General features: G+C 47.1%; 1 protein-coding gene across 2 annotated transcripts in view; it reads left to right on the forward strand.

Annotated features, from left to right (window-relative positions):
- UPB1 (ureidopropionase, beta) overlaps positions 1–12,922 on the forward strand; it is a 28,604-nt gene extending 15,682 nt beyond the window's left edge. For both annotated transcript variants that reach the window (XM_004680916.2, XM_012723494.1), the window contains 6 exons: positions 820–981; positions 2,633–2,802; positions 6,562–6,643; positions 7,607–7,649; positions 8,706–8,860; positions 11,987–12,922. In XM_004680916.2, coding sequence (XP_004680973.1) covers positions 820–981; positions 2,633–2,802; positions 6,562–6,643; positions 7,607–7,649; positions 8,706–8,860; positions 11,987–12,070 — 696 coding nt within the window. In that variant the 3' untranslated portion in view covers positions 12,071–12,922. The remainder of the gene's footprint in view (positions 1–819; positions 982–2,632; positions 2,803–6,561; positions 6,644–7,606; positions 7,650–8,705; positions 8,861–11,986) is intronic.
- Positions 12,923–14,311: the final 1,389 nt, after the last annotated feature.

The raw sequence follows: 14,311 nt of genomic DNA on the forward strand, positions 1-14,311 counted from the left end.
CTTTCTATGCATTTGAACACTTCAAATAACCTCACATAAGCAGTTTCATACTGTATTTATCTTTGGTGATTGACTTATTTCACTGAGTATAACGTCCTCAAGGTTCATCCATGTCAAGGATGACATCTTGTGACAAGATTTCCTTCCTCTTTAAGATTTAAAAATATCCCATTATATGGAGAGACCACATTGTATTTTTCCATTCATCCATCAATGCTGGTTTGGATTGCTTTCATCTTTTGGCTGTTGTGAGGAGTGCTGTTGTAGACATGGGTGCAAATATCTCTTGGAAATTCTACTTTCACTTCTTTAGGATACATACCCTGAACTGGACCCTATGATTGTTTCCATTTTTAATTTTTCAGAACTTGCCACACTGTTTTCCACAGCAGCTGCACTATTTTACACCCCTAGCAATAGTGTACAAGATCAGTGATTGTTCCTATTTAATTAAGTTGTGGACATGAGGATTTGCAGAAGCATTTGGTCATGCACATGCAAGTCGTGAACCACAGAGGCCCTTCTGCCTTAAGTTTTGCTAGAGTTCAGGAAGTAGATCCTGTGTCTTAGACGGGGAGGCGTGTGTGGGTTTTCCACACTGTGTACCTGGAACTGCACCAACAAACTCCACCCCCTCAGTTTCTGTAATGGCAGTAAGGGCTACGATATCTGGGGGGTGGGAGAGGGCCGGGAACAAAACCATGAATGCATGCAAGTGAAAGCTCTGAGCCAGAGCTAATGATTGGGTAGGGTCATTGAATTCTTCAATGAAAATTCCATGATTTGGAAGTAAATGTTGATATTTTATCATTTTTCCAGTTGGCAAAGAAGCATGACATGGTGGTGGTGTCGCCCATCCTGGAACGAGATGAAGAACATGGGGACGTCTTGTGGAATACGGCGGTGGTGATCTCCAACTCTGGAGCCGTCTTGGGGAAGACCAGGAAAAACCACATCCCCAGAGTGGGTGATTTCAATGAGGTGAGCTGTCCCTCAGGTGACCAGCCCAGCTTTCATGCCTTCTGCATGCAGATCTCTGTGGGCCTCTCTGTAGGGAGGTTCTCTCGGACCATGTCACCTCTGTAGTGCTGGGACACAGTGTGGCTCACTGGTCAGGGGCCTCTAGGCACTGCCTTGTGTCACAGCGGCAGATGGGATGTAGGTGGTTCACCCAGGTGAATCATTTTGCACTGGTCTTTTTCTTTAATATCACCTGTATAGGCTTCTGAAAAAATTTTTTTAAATAATCAGTATAGAAATCAAAACCAAAATAAATAGCACACACACGTGAAATGACTCCTGCAGTCCCTCAGACTCTAAACCCACTCCTCACAGCCTAGTCTTAGGGCTTGGGGTCCTTTTCATAGCTCAAGAGGGGTCCTAGCCATGTCCACCTGCAGAGTGACAGTGGGAAATGTGTGTGTTGGTGAACCTGTGTGTTAGATGGGGCTTGATGCCTATGATCAGAGCATGCCAGGGGAGCTTTCTGAATGGTTAATTGAAGGGAGCAGACATCTGAAGGAAGGAAGTGAACTCCACCTAATACCTAAGATAGGAAATCTGAGCTTGATCTGCTGTATATGCAGTTGCCCAGGGTGTGGTGTCCCCAGTCCTTCACGCCCCTGCTCACTTGTGCTGTTCCCGGCCACTCTCAGACTGGTCAGGAGACAAGAAAGGGTCTGCAGAGCTAGCTGAGATTCCTGGGAAGAAAGAAGAACCCCGTGTTTCTCAATAACAGTTGGAGGCGGGGGTGGGAAGACAGGTCCCTGTTTACCCTAAGATTAATCTTTAGCTCCCTGCAGATAGTGAAGAACTTGTCTCAACACACCAGGATCTGTTCCAATGTCCACCATGTGTACATCCTAATTGCTGCCTGGCCCTTGCAGGTTTGAATTAATAGGAGAAGGCAAAATACTTGGGAAAAGATCTGTTCAGGACCTGAATAGCCCTCTACCTCTCTACTGCCGTCCCTGAAAATGTTCCAGAGCCAGCACCCTGAGGGGCAGGCAGAGAGAGAGGATGACAGGGCTGGGGCCTACCTGCCTGCTCGGCACTGGCAGGGACATCCTTAGCCTCCTGCACACAGAGTTTGAAGAACATGTCTGGGGGGGAGTTCAGCAGCTGGGCAAGTCATATTCTCCTCACACTACATTCTCTTTCTAGAGCAAAGCGAGGGTTACCAGAGAGCAGCTCTCAGGCATGTGTGTTTGGTGAGGATATTGACCAATGCATACCAAGGTTGACCAGACCTTAGCCTTCAGTTGTACCGTGATTGAAATCTAACCAGTTTATCCTTAAAATACTGTGGGAAGTATGTTTGGAAACTTTTTTTTTTTGACATGTCATGCAAGAAATTGTGGATAAATGTTTAAACCATAGTGGATTACCCCTTGGTTTGATTTGCTGAGATTGTGTCTGGGTTTGTTTGTTTGTTTATTTGTCCTCTTATTTTGTTTTGGCCTTTGAGTGTATCGAAATTTTGGGACTTAAAAATCGTCTCATACCTGGAGTTTAGGATTTGACCCCTACTCCCTGAAAATACTACTGAGAGTATTTCATCTTTTCTGTAAAGTGTAAGACAAGGGAAAATTTACACCTCAGAGGCTTCAATGTATGGCCCTTTGTTTTGCAGTCAACTTACTACATGGAGGGAAACCTGGGCCACCCTGTGTTCCAGACTCAATTCGGGAGGATTGCAGTGAACATTTGCTATGGGCGACACCACCCTCTCAACTGGCTTATGTATAGCATCAACGGGGCTGAGATCATCTTCAACCCCTCAGCCACCATCGGCGCACTCAGGTAGCTCTGCAGGCAGGACCTGGGGAGCTTCTCAGCTGTCCCCTTAGGCCTGAGGCTGGGCTGAGGGCTTGGAGACAGCAGCCAGGCATCACCATCAGGTCTCCCACGTACCTGAGCCCTGGGATTGCATGTTGTGTATTTAGCCAGTCTTTCCCTGAAGAGAAGTACTCATAAGTGACAGTTACAGTTCCCCTAAAGAGCTGCTCTGCTATAAAGTATCAACCTTTGCCACAATTGTGAACATAGATAATAACAATCTCCCAATCCCTCAGTACCCCAACTGTCAGGATTTTAAAAGCTCAGCTTATAAAGTGGCCAGTGACTCATCAGTGCCCGGCCTAGAGAACTTCCCTCCCAGTCACAGCTCTGTGTGCTCCTGGAAGAGCAGGGGGAGTAGGGGCTGAATTCCAAACCTTCCCAGCATTGGGAGAGGCCAGACATTTAGATAAGAGAAGGGACAAATGAGGGGCTTGGGTCTGAGAAGATCCTTAAGAGATCTGTCAAGCAGCTCTGAAACTTACTCTTAACCAGCAGGATGTTCTCTTATTCTAGCACCTATATGCATTTAGGTGTTAGTCTAAACCTGCAACAGATAAAGCTTCTGACCAAGGTGGTGGGGTGGGCCCAGCAGTACCTACATTCCTGGGAGGACCCTCTTTTAATTAAAGCAACAAGCGAGACGACCCAGCGGGACTGCACTGCTGGCTTGCTGCTTCTTCTCCAAAGGCTGAACATTTGGGTGGTTTCCAGTTTTGTATCATCACAAGAGCCTGAGCTCTAGACACGTATGTGCAAATATCTTTCTCCCAACTCACTTCCTCCAAAGCAGGACTCCTGGATAGGAGATGCTTACTTTCATTCCATTACATTTCATTACTTTTCATTCCTGGACTATCCGGCAGGGCAGGGCTAGGGGTGGGAGTGTCCCACTCTGTTGGGAGGAGCGGGGACAGCTGAGGCCCTTGGGGAGTTTTGCCTGACACTTTTGAGTTCCCTGCTGGTCCATACCTCTTGTCCTTGCTCTTGACTCAGTTTAGTCAAATTTCTTCTAAAGATCAGAATGTGATGGTGATGTTTACCTAAAAACTTTCTCTTTTTTTGAGCATGGTGTCCCCTTCTCATGAGTGGTATTCCCTCAGCATTCTGATCTGCAGAGCAGAACCCTTACCATAGTAGGATGCAAACTCTCTTTGCTACCTTGTGTCTGTCAAAGGTTTTTGTGTTCAGGAGAAAAATCATGCCTTGGCTCTCCCCTGGGGCTCTTAGGGCATCATGGCAGCCAGACCCCTTGGGCAGCATCCTCTAGCAGTGTAATATAGAGGTTACTGATTATGCAGCTACCGGCCCACCTCCTAGAGCAGCCCCCTCCTGCTTCATCTCCCCACAGGAACCTGCTGAGCATCTGGGCCCGAACTGAACTGGCCATTGAGCCACGGCAGGCAAAACTGCAGCCTCAGACTCAGCTGGCCACCTCCCTGACCCCACTTCCTCAAGCTTTTATTAGGCCCAATTAAGCAAACAGAAGCACCCTGATGTAATATACACACAACTGCTTATGTCCTCAGCAGCCTATTAGGCTTATTAAAAATTATTGATTTTCCTTCCTCAGCCAACAATCATCCAACTTGTGCCTTTCAAGGGTGTGGCAAGGCTGGCAGTTAAAACAATAGCAGGTCTTTTCGAAAGCAGTATTTTTCATTCTCTAGCCAGACATTATTCTCCTAGTACGTAAGCTTGAGGAAATATCAGAAGAGAAGGCTATACCCGTGAAGATGTTTCTGGCAGCGTTATATGAAAAAGGAAAACTGGAAGTGAGAGAAATGTCAGGGTTAGGTAAATTTTAGCCTGTTTTCCATGAGCTGGGAAGATGATGCAGCAACATGACAAAAGCCCATAGCAAAAAAAAGTTTCCAGGCTGTGGTCAGAGTTCTGCAAAATTTTTTACTAAGAATGTTCATGGGGTGTGGAAAATTTACAATGGGTGGCTTCTTAGTGGGTTTCAGAATGCACCTCTTAAAATTAGTTGTTAGTGGAGTTATGAGTCTTCTTTAATCTGATGCGGGGCTAGTCCCCGCTAGCTACTCAGGTGCCGGACCACAGCTTCCAGAGCCCCTGTCCCTTTTCTGGTGACTCCTACCCCCATATTAGATACATGCACCCACATACACACTACGGGGTGACACTGTGCCCTTGCCCATTTTGGAATCTCAGCGTTCTAAACACACAATAGAATCAAAGTGCTTTTTGATGAACTGAGTCAGTTTGACCATTCATGAAACCTGAGTGGTCTCAGATTTCTGCCCCATATCTATGTTTATCAGAAAGTTGTCTCCAATCCCCTGGTCTCATTTTATCTTCCCATTGTGATTATCCTTAGGGGCTTGTGTACACCACACTGGGAAGAGGACAGATGTCCCCAGGCCCCCAGCAGGCTCCCCTTGACTCTTGCACTCTCACAAACCTCTCCTCCCTTCCCCTTGCTTGCTTTAAGAGAACAAGTTTTACTGCCAGCTGTGAATCTGAGTCCTACGCAGCATACCCTCCCTAGAGAATTGCAAGAAAGATGTTTTATGGCACTCGCCCTGCAACTGTCTATTTAATTCCTGAAAATGTCAATTACGGGCGTGTTTCTGTAAAAATCCTTTCTTAAAAGTTTTGTCAGCTTGGCTTAGCAGCTGGGGTGGGGGGAAGCAGCAAAATGAGTCCCCTCAATCAAGCCTGTGATTTTTTTTTTTTCCAGACTCGTGAATCCTCCTGAGAATTAGGCTTGTGACAAGCACCCACCCCCTCCACCTACTCCCTGGTTTAAACCAGGTGCATGCTGACAGGAAGGAAGATTCCAGGACATTTTGCTCCCAGTCACTCAGTGTTTCTAAGTGGGCATTATGCCTGTCAATCCAGAATCTTAATGATGTTGTTCCTTAGACAAGAGATAGTTAGTGACAAGAAGACCCACTGAATTCCATGGCACAATTTAGTTGGTGGGCTGGAAAAGGACAGGCCTCCAATTGGGGTGAGGTTCCCCCTCACCACCTCCTCCCCTTTGTGAGTGCTGGACTAAGAAAGGCTCAGAGTTCAGCCCTGCCTGAGGAGTGGCTCCTTCCCAGACCAGTGAGAGAACCAGGGGTTCTCTATAGAGACTCAAGATTCAGGAGAGGAGAACAGGAAGGCGCTTGGGAACCCAGAGCCAGCTCAGGAGAGGTGACCACTGCTGCAGAACTGTCTTCCCCTGATACTTAAATTCCTTTCAAGTTTATTTGTTTATACAACCTAAATCTCCCCTTGTGGAAACTGCTTTGGCAAGGCAACACAGCAGAGTAGGAATGAGGCAGGCAGTACCTCCATTGGCCACCAGCAAGGGCCCCACCCCAGCTCCTTCCTGTCTCTCACCTGGCAAGGCTCTGCTTACCTGACTGGGCAGAGGGAAGGAGATGAGAAGTAGCTGTGGTGGTATGGAGCTCCTGCCCCACAGCACCCTTTAGAAGCATCAACGGAATGTTAATTCGTTCTTCACAATCTCCCTTGAGAAAGCTTCAGAAAAGGAAACTTGAGTCTCAGGCAAGGAGCTGATCCAGGACTGTTCTGTCTGCAGCAGGCCACCCCAACAGCCTGCATGGCCTTGAGCATGGCTGACGGTTTGGGGTTACCCATGGACATGAGTCTCTTTGGACACCCTGAGGAGGCCAACAGCTGGCTTAAGCCCCCAAGTAGTCTGGCTGCAGAGTCAGCAACCAGGTTCTTCCCCTTCCTCCCTCACAGTGAATCTCTATGGCCCATTGAGGCCAGAAACGCAGCCATTGCCAATCACTGCTTCACCTGTGCCATCAACCGAGTGGGGGAGGTAAGTCCCACCCAGCTCTATGGCTCTGTCACCAGGGGTACTGGGGCAGAGACAGACAGATAAGCTGCTGGCAAAGCTGCCTGCAGAGAGGAGGGAGGCCCCTTAGGCCACCAGCAGCCAGTGGGGAAAGCCATGGGCGGGGGGGGGGAACTTGGCAGCCCTCCTCTAGCTACTCTCTCTGCATGCCACAAATCTAAGAGTTACAGATGGGGAGAAACTGACTTGGCCTGTTTCTTTTGGGATATCACTATGTTACTCTGTTTTCAACGAGACCATGTTGAACAGCTCTCATGCTGTTAACACCAACTATCCAGTTTCATATTTCTCCCATGTCTTGCTGTGGATCCCATGCACTGAACGAGTCTGACCAACACACACCATGTGTTTATTATGTAATAATCCTATTCCCCATTCTTATTAAGGAGATGTCAAACTCTAATAACAGCACCTCATCAGTCTGAGATAGTTTCTACACTGAAGACAGCCTAATTCTGGCGACATAAAGAGACTCAGTGTTTTAGTTAGTCTGTAACTCCGCTACAGGTTGGTGTGTGTTTTCATTAAGCTTTGGGGAATGTTGAAAACTGTGTGGACACCCTCTTACCTCCTTCACAGACCTGGGGCTGGAACTTTATCACTCTGGCTGGCGCTGTTAGCCTTCCACTGGCCTCAGAACCACTCAGTGCCCGAAGTCTTTTCTCCCGGCAGATTATAAACTCCCCAGCGGCAGTCTGGGTCTTCACCTTGCTTGTCAGATTCCCTGCTGGTCTGGCCACCTGCACTTGCTCATTACTGGGTGCTCAGCAAGGACGTTTAATAAGGACTTGTTGATAGCCCAGCGAGCACAGGCCCTCTATGTTGCTAACTATTAATATTTCTTACTAAGCCGCCTCAGCCTGACTTGTGATGAACAGAGTGGTAGTGCCACCTATAGGTGTATCTTACATTGGTTTTATTTCACAGGAGCTTTTCCCAAATGAGTTTACCTCTGGAGATGGAAAGAAAGGTACGTTGCATGAATTTTCATGGTGTTGCACCTGAGGAAAGGTCCCCACCATTCCCGTCTCCATCAGCCTCCTCCAGGGAGGGGCTGCCCCGTGTACCACTGGGCTGACTTCTCTTTTCTTTGTTGTCCACAACTGGGGAGGCTGAGTATGGCCGAGCCTTGGACAGGCAGTCCTGGGCTTGCAGCCACCTCATTCTCCAATGGGGATGGAATGAAGATTGGATTCCATTCCTCCCCCCGAGGGACCTGTGTGAAGATAGGCTGAGAAGACATGGGAGAGTCCTTTGTGTGCTCCCTGAAAGAGGGGCGTGTTTCATCTACCCCGCAGACAGCTCTCCCTCCCTCCTTTCCTCTGTCCTTGTCTACCTCCTGGCAGCTATTTAAAAAAAAAAACAGACACCGGCATAGATTACTTCAGGTTCCTAGAATCCACAGCCTATTTTCACTCACATGATGGCAAGTATTGCCTCACTTCAGCTGTGAGGCCTCCCCTGCTGGTCCCACTCTCTGGCCCAGAATGTGGGAGGGAGGGACAAAGAGATTTCTGAACAAGCCTAAGCCCCTGCTTGGCTCAGCACTGCGTTCACCTGCTCCCGATGCACCTTTGGGGTGGCTCCTCAAGTTAGCCCCACTTCCCAAGAGCGGCAGGAGAGTGAAGGTGACAAGCTGGCAAGGCCAGGGAGGACAGAGCCGCCAGCTCACTGTGTGGCCACTGCAAGAAGCAGGTCCACCGCAAGAAGCAGGTCACACAGGAAGCCCCCAAGGAGCCATATGGTGTTCTTGTGCTGTAACTAATGTTGAGAGCAAAGAACCAAAACACCTCTACAGAGGTGACCTTTAGAAATATCCCCAGGCCAGAGGCAAGACTGTGAGGATGACTTACAGCAAACTTGCTGGGCCTTCAGCCTGAAGAGAGACACAATCCTTAAGGCTTCAGCATTGGGCAGTTGCTGGGGAGAGTGGCACGGCCGGCCGGCCCTCTCGTTCTGGGTGTCAGGGTTCCTGGCTCGGTCTTCACGGTTGATGGTGATGGTGGTTTCCTTCGCTCCTCCAAAGCTCACCAGGACTTCGGCTACTTTTATGGCTCAAGCTATGTAGCAGCCCCCGACAGCAGCCGCACTCCCGGGCTCCCCCGCAATAGGGACGGTTTGCTGGTTGCTGAACTCAACCTCAACCTCTGCCGACAGATGAATGATATCTGGAACTTCAAGGTGAGCCCGAGTCCTATAGTGTTGCCCTGTTCCTCCTTTTCCTACACCCCGCCACCCCCAACCGGGAACTGCCTCTGTTGCTTTGCCCTCACGCCAGGCCATTCCTGTGTGGCTCTGATCTGAGATGAGCAAAAAAGGCCCAGGTCTGTGCCTCTCTGGCTCCAGCCTTCCCAGCCAGGGAGGAGCGTCTGGGCCAAGCACTGCCCAAGCAGCAGGTCTCATCTCTCATCTGATTTACATGCAGAGTGCCTTCTGCCAAATTAATCTCAATTTCATTTGTCCAGAGAATAAAATAGATGGACTTTTCTAATCCTTTTTGCCTTTCCAGGCATTTACACTTATCACAAGATAAATATGCATGTCTGGTTCTGCCTGTGGCCAGACCACACCATCTAGGCCTTGATGAGGGAGGGAAATAGAATTGCCGAGAAGTGGAATCTAGGCCTGGCTCTTCCGTGACCTTGCTCGCTAACCTCAAGCAAGTCTTCTCTGCCTCAGTCCTTAGTACCATTGACCCTTGAACAACGTGGGGTTTGGGGCATTTATCCTTCCCACACACCCACCCACAGTTGAAAAATCCACATAGAAATTTTTTTTTTCACTTTTTACTGAAGAGAGGAACTGCTCACACAGTGATCAGCATCACACAGCTTTTTTTTTTTTAAGGTTTATTTATGCATAGAAGAACTGGGGTACAGAAGTGCGGAGGGGGGGGAGAAAGGGTTCACCAGAGACAGAGTGAGGAGCAGAACAGGCAGATTTACTGACATAAACTGCTGAGGGGAGCAGCAGGCAAGTCAGGAGAGGTCTGCTATGCCATATGGGTCATCTCCAGGGTGGAGATAGAACAGGCTGCAGATAGCTTCATAGTGCTGTGCTTTAACCCCTTGCACTACCAGGAAGGCCCCCAACTTTTTCGGTATATAAGGCAACACTTGAATCCACCACAAGAGCAGCAGGAGGTGGCTACAAAGTCACCACAGTGTGCAGACAGTTAATTTTACACCGCTATGGTTTAATACTGCAGCTCTACATTTGTGTATTTTTGTCAACTGTGAATAGCACTGTGTACAGTCTGTGTATGCACAAGTTTTGATAAATTTTGACTTCATAATAATTTGTACATATTTTTTTAAAGATTTATTTATGCATATAGAACTGGGGTACAGACCAGAGAGAGGTGCAAGGGTGGTGAGAGGATTCACCAGAGAGAGTGGAGAGCAGAACAGGCCAACTGATGAAGAACACTGCTGAGGGGAGCAGCAGGCTGGTCAGGAGAGGTCTGCCTCACCATGTGGATCACCTCTGGGACGGGGATCGAACTCATGCTGAAGTGGCTTTAGCTTCTTAGTGCTCTGCTTTAACCTCCTGCACCACAGGGAGGGCCCAGTTTGTACATATATTATGGTTGTAAATGGTAGACTACTATCTACATGTATTTTATGTACTCATCACATACCTTAATTTTTTTCAATATGTCTAGGCTATATGCCTACATGCCAGAAATCTTAAAAAGTATTTCCAGTTATTGAAAAACATCTGAATGAACCCACACAGTTGAAACCCATGTTGTTCAAAGGTCAACTGTAGTCCACCGTATAAAACAAGAAACTTACCTTGGAGACCCCAAGTGACCTTTGAGCCTTACTGCCTGTGACACCAGGGGTTGTGAGAGGAGTGTGTGTCCACTCTCCTGGAATGGCACCCATGGCCTGGTAGCCTCCAGACTGTGGCATCTCATCATGACTGCAGTTTCCTATGTTAGTGCTGGACAGTAGTTCCAAAATTTTGTGCCCAATTTTAAGTAAATTATATATGCAAATAAGTGTCACATTGTCACAACTGACTAACTCTGCCCACATGTCTGGGAGGAACTAGGACTTCAGATCCAACCTGGGATGTGCTCCAGGCTGGTTGCCCCCTGTATCAAGGGTCCTTGGGCATGTTCCATGTCTCAACCTACCTCTACTTCTCCTAGGAAGCTAAGATTAATGCAAAATTCCATGCAAATTAGAAGTTGGAACCAAGAAACAGAATATAGGTTTCTCTTTAGAAACTTTTGTTTGTTTGCTTTCATTAGATTTAAAAAAAAAAAGGCGAACAACTGGACTATGGTGATGGCACAGGGTGATTTGGTGATGGGAAGCCCACGAGGATTACAACTGAGATGGAAAAAGGCACAAAATGATGTAAAAATAAACAGTTATATTATTTTAAAAACAAACAAACAAAAAAAGGGCAGCAAATAGTGCCCTCACATTCTTTACTTTGCTTCTAAGTAGCTTCACTAACGCCCCAAATCTTATAGGGGCGTTATGCACCCTCCAGTGCATCCAACCTTCTATATTACAAGAAGTGTCCAAACCCTAGCCCCAATTTCAGGGGAAGTGCAGAAGCCCACAACCCCACTCAAATACTCCCTTAAAGAGCACCTAAATGCAAAGGGAACCCACACATTTTGTAACCTGGCCCCAGCAAACCACCACCTGCCCTGTGAAATTCTTAAATCTAGATACTCCCCCAAAGCACTCACTGTGAGCCCTGCCCCTTAAGGAGGAAGGATTTTCTTTAGAAACTTAAAAAGTAGAAACTTTCCCAGTCTATGCTTGGTGATCTGCATGAGTCCTGTGGAAGTCTGGTAAAGAGGAAGAGGATTATGGAGGGGGAAGGAAGAATACTGGGTATAAGTACCCTGGGTGGACTGTGTAGCCCTGTGCCCTCCCTCTCCCAGCCTCTATGTCTGTGGTGATGCCATGTGGAATGAATCCTTAGACTCAGATCCAGGAGACCAGTGTGCAAATTCTGACAAACTCCATTCCTGACTGGTGACCTGGAGCAGGCTGGCTGTGGGCTGCCCTCCTGGGGTTCTGTAGGACTGCAGGACAAGCCTTCTCCCTCCTATACCACGCAAGAACACACTGAGACCTTCATGGAGGAGGAGCCAGGGGGTATGAGTCATCTGTGACCTTTGCCAGGGGCCACAGGATCACAGATGTTTCAATTTGACTTGTCTTCCTGAAGCGTCTCTGTCCCGTGGCTGCCCTCTAGTGTCGAGAGGTGGTGGTGAGCAAGTGGTAAGTGTTTTTAAAGGAGGAACCTCTTAATTTATGTCTATTTTACTTTCAGATGACTGGCAGATATGAGATGTATGCCCAGGAGCTTGCTGAAGCTGTCAAACCAAACTACAGCCCCAATATTGTGAAAGAGTAGCTTCCCAGCAAGAGAGGCACGCGTACCCCAGCAGGGGAGCACATGCAACCGACTTGACAACTCCAAGCTCTCTCCCTAATGGTGCCCTGGTAATCTTGATTGTTTTAAACATGCCCAGGCAGAGAGGGTAGACTGATGAGTGACTGCTTAGTGGGTATAAAGCGCTCTTCTAGGCTAACGAAACTGCCTGCATAGAGGTGATGATTCCCCAAACATAGTTAACATACCAAATGCTACTGAACTATATACTTGAAAATGACTGCTTGCATTGTTACGTGAATCTAGTTAATAGTGAAGGTTAATTTGTAGTTAGACACATGGGACACCCTCCTTGTAAGACTCCACTTCCCTGTTGAGACCATCAGCAGTTTGAGGGTCACCATGTGAGTATGTGTTGGTTTGAGAGGCGAGGCTGGCCCAGGGTCACTGCACCTGCCAGATGGCTGTGGCAGAGGGGGCCATCTGTGTCCACTTGTGAGACCACAGTAGTTATTTCATCAAATGCTAACCTGGGTGTTGCTGCAAAGATATTTTATAGGTTTGATTATAAGTCCATACCCAGCTAATTAAGCAAGTGACATTATCCCAGATAATCCAGATAGGCCTGATTTAGTCAACTTAAGACTTAAGAGCAAGCCTGAGGCTTCCTCATGAAGAAGAAACTTCTGCCTGCACACAGCAGCTTCCACCATTGCCTGGGGCTTCCAGTTTTCCATTCCTTCACTCCCTGCCTTATAGATTTCAGACTTGTATTTCCAACTTTCACAATCACTTATGTTGATTCCTTATAATAAATCTCTTGATATATATATCCAACTGATTTTACTTCTGATTGGACCCTGACTGATACAGATTCTGATATCAGAAGTGGATCTAAAGGAACAGAATCTTAAAGATGAGTTTTCTGCGTGGACAAGTTTGGTTCTAGGTTTTTCTGGAATCCTATCTAATTTCATTGGATTTAAAATCACTTAGGATTCCTGCCCTTTCTTGTGGCCTGCCCTATTTGTGGATTTGGGGTTTGTTTAACCAGCCCCCATCATCATGCAATGCAATTCCTTGCACTAAACTTATCTACATATATCCCATGTGTATGTGTATAGATATGTGTATGCATATCGATACATATTTTCTGTTATAATAATCATACTACAAATACACATATGATCTATATTTTTAAAAAATGTATAACACACATGGCCATGATGAACAGCCATATACCAGAGACATTTTGTGGAGGTGGAGTGGGGAATGGGATCAAAAACAGTAGGGGGAGGGAAGTGCAAAGGACTATGGTGATGGCACACAGGTGATGGGAAACCCACAGGGATTACAATTGAGATGAAAAAAAAATGTACAAAATGATGTAAAAATAAATTGTTATATTATTTAAAATATATATATATATACATGGTCATGTGTCTAATATGTATGACTACATACATACACATATTAGGCCTGCCTGATGTGACAGGTTACCCATTTCTCTGTGCCTTGGTTTTCACATCTGTAAAGTGAGACCATGTCCTCTGTTCCACTTTTTGTCACAGGATGCTGGTAAGAGGCAGATTAGATGGACCAGGAAACCCCTGGGCTGTGTGAGTTCAGTGCCTGCCCTTTGCACAATGAGAGTTCAGCCTGCCAAGTCTCAGACCTCCACACTGACCAAAGCATTAGAGGTGAGAGTGGGGCCCTTGTAGTCCCCAGTCACAGAAGCAGCCTGGTCCTTCACTGTGCAGCAGCTGGATTGCATGGACAACCCATGCCAGGGTTAGGATGCTCCTGGACAGCAACCGGGGGTAAGAAAGCTGGATGGAGCAATCTGACCATAATGCTGGATTAAGCCACTTGCTCTCTTTCAATAGGCCTTTCAGATCACCTGACAATCCTTTGTACCTTACTTTGTCATCCAGCCCTGCAGACATAGTGAGCTCTTCTGTTCAGCCATCAGTGTCTAAGGAGGTGTAGAGACCAACTTAGGTAATCAGTTGGTGCATTTATAGAATAAGCTCTAATATGCCAGAAGCAATTTGATTATCCATACCTCTCACAGCATGTCAGTGAGACGGTCAGGCTCATCTTAGAGTAGGCAGGTCCTCTACAAATGGTGCCATTTGAAGGTTTAACTCATGTTTGTACTGTGCAGATGCTCAACACGTGTTTGTTGAATAACCCTGAGGTAGAATTTGTTGTTTCAAAGTGATCATTGCTGTGCCACAGGAGAGAACTTGAGAGTTCAGT

Source organism: Condylura cristata, unplaced genomic scaffold (assembly GCF_000260355.1).
Source record: "Condylura cristata isolate star-nosed mole 26May11 unplaced genomic scaffold, ConCri1.0 scaffold00011, whole genome shotgun sequence".
NCBI lineage: Eukaryota > Metazoa > Chordata > Mammalia > Eulipotyphla > Talpidae > Condylura > Condylura cristata.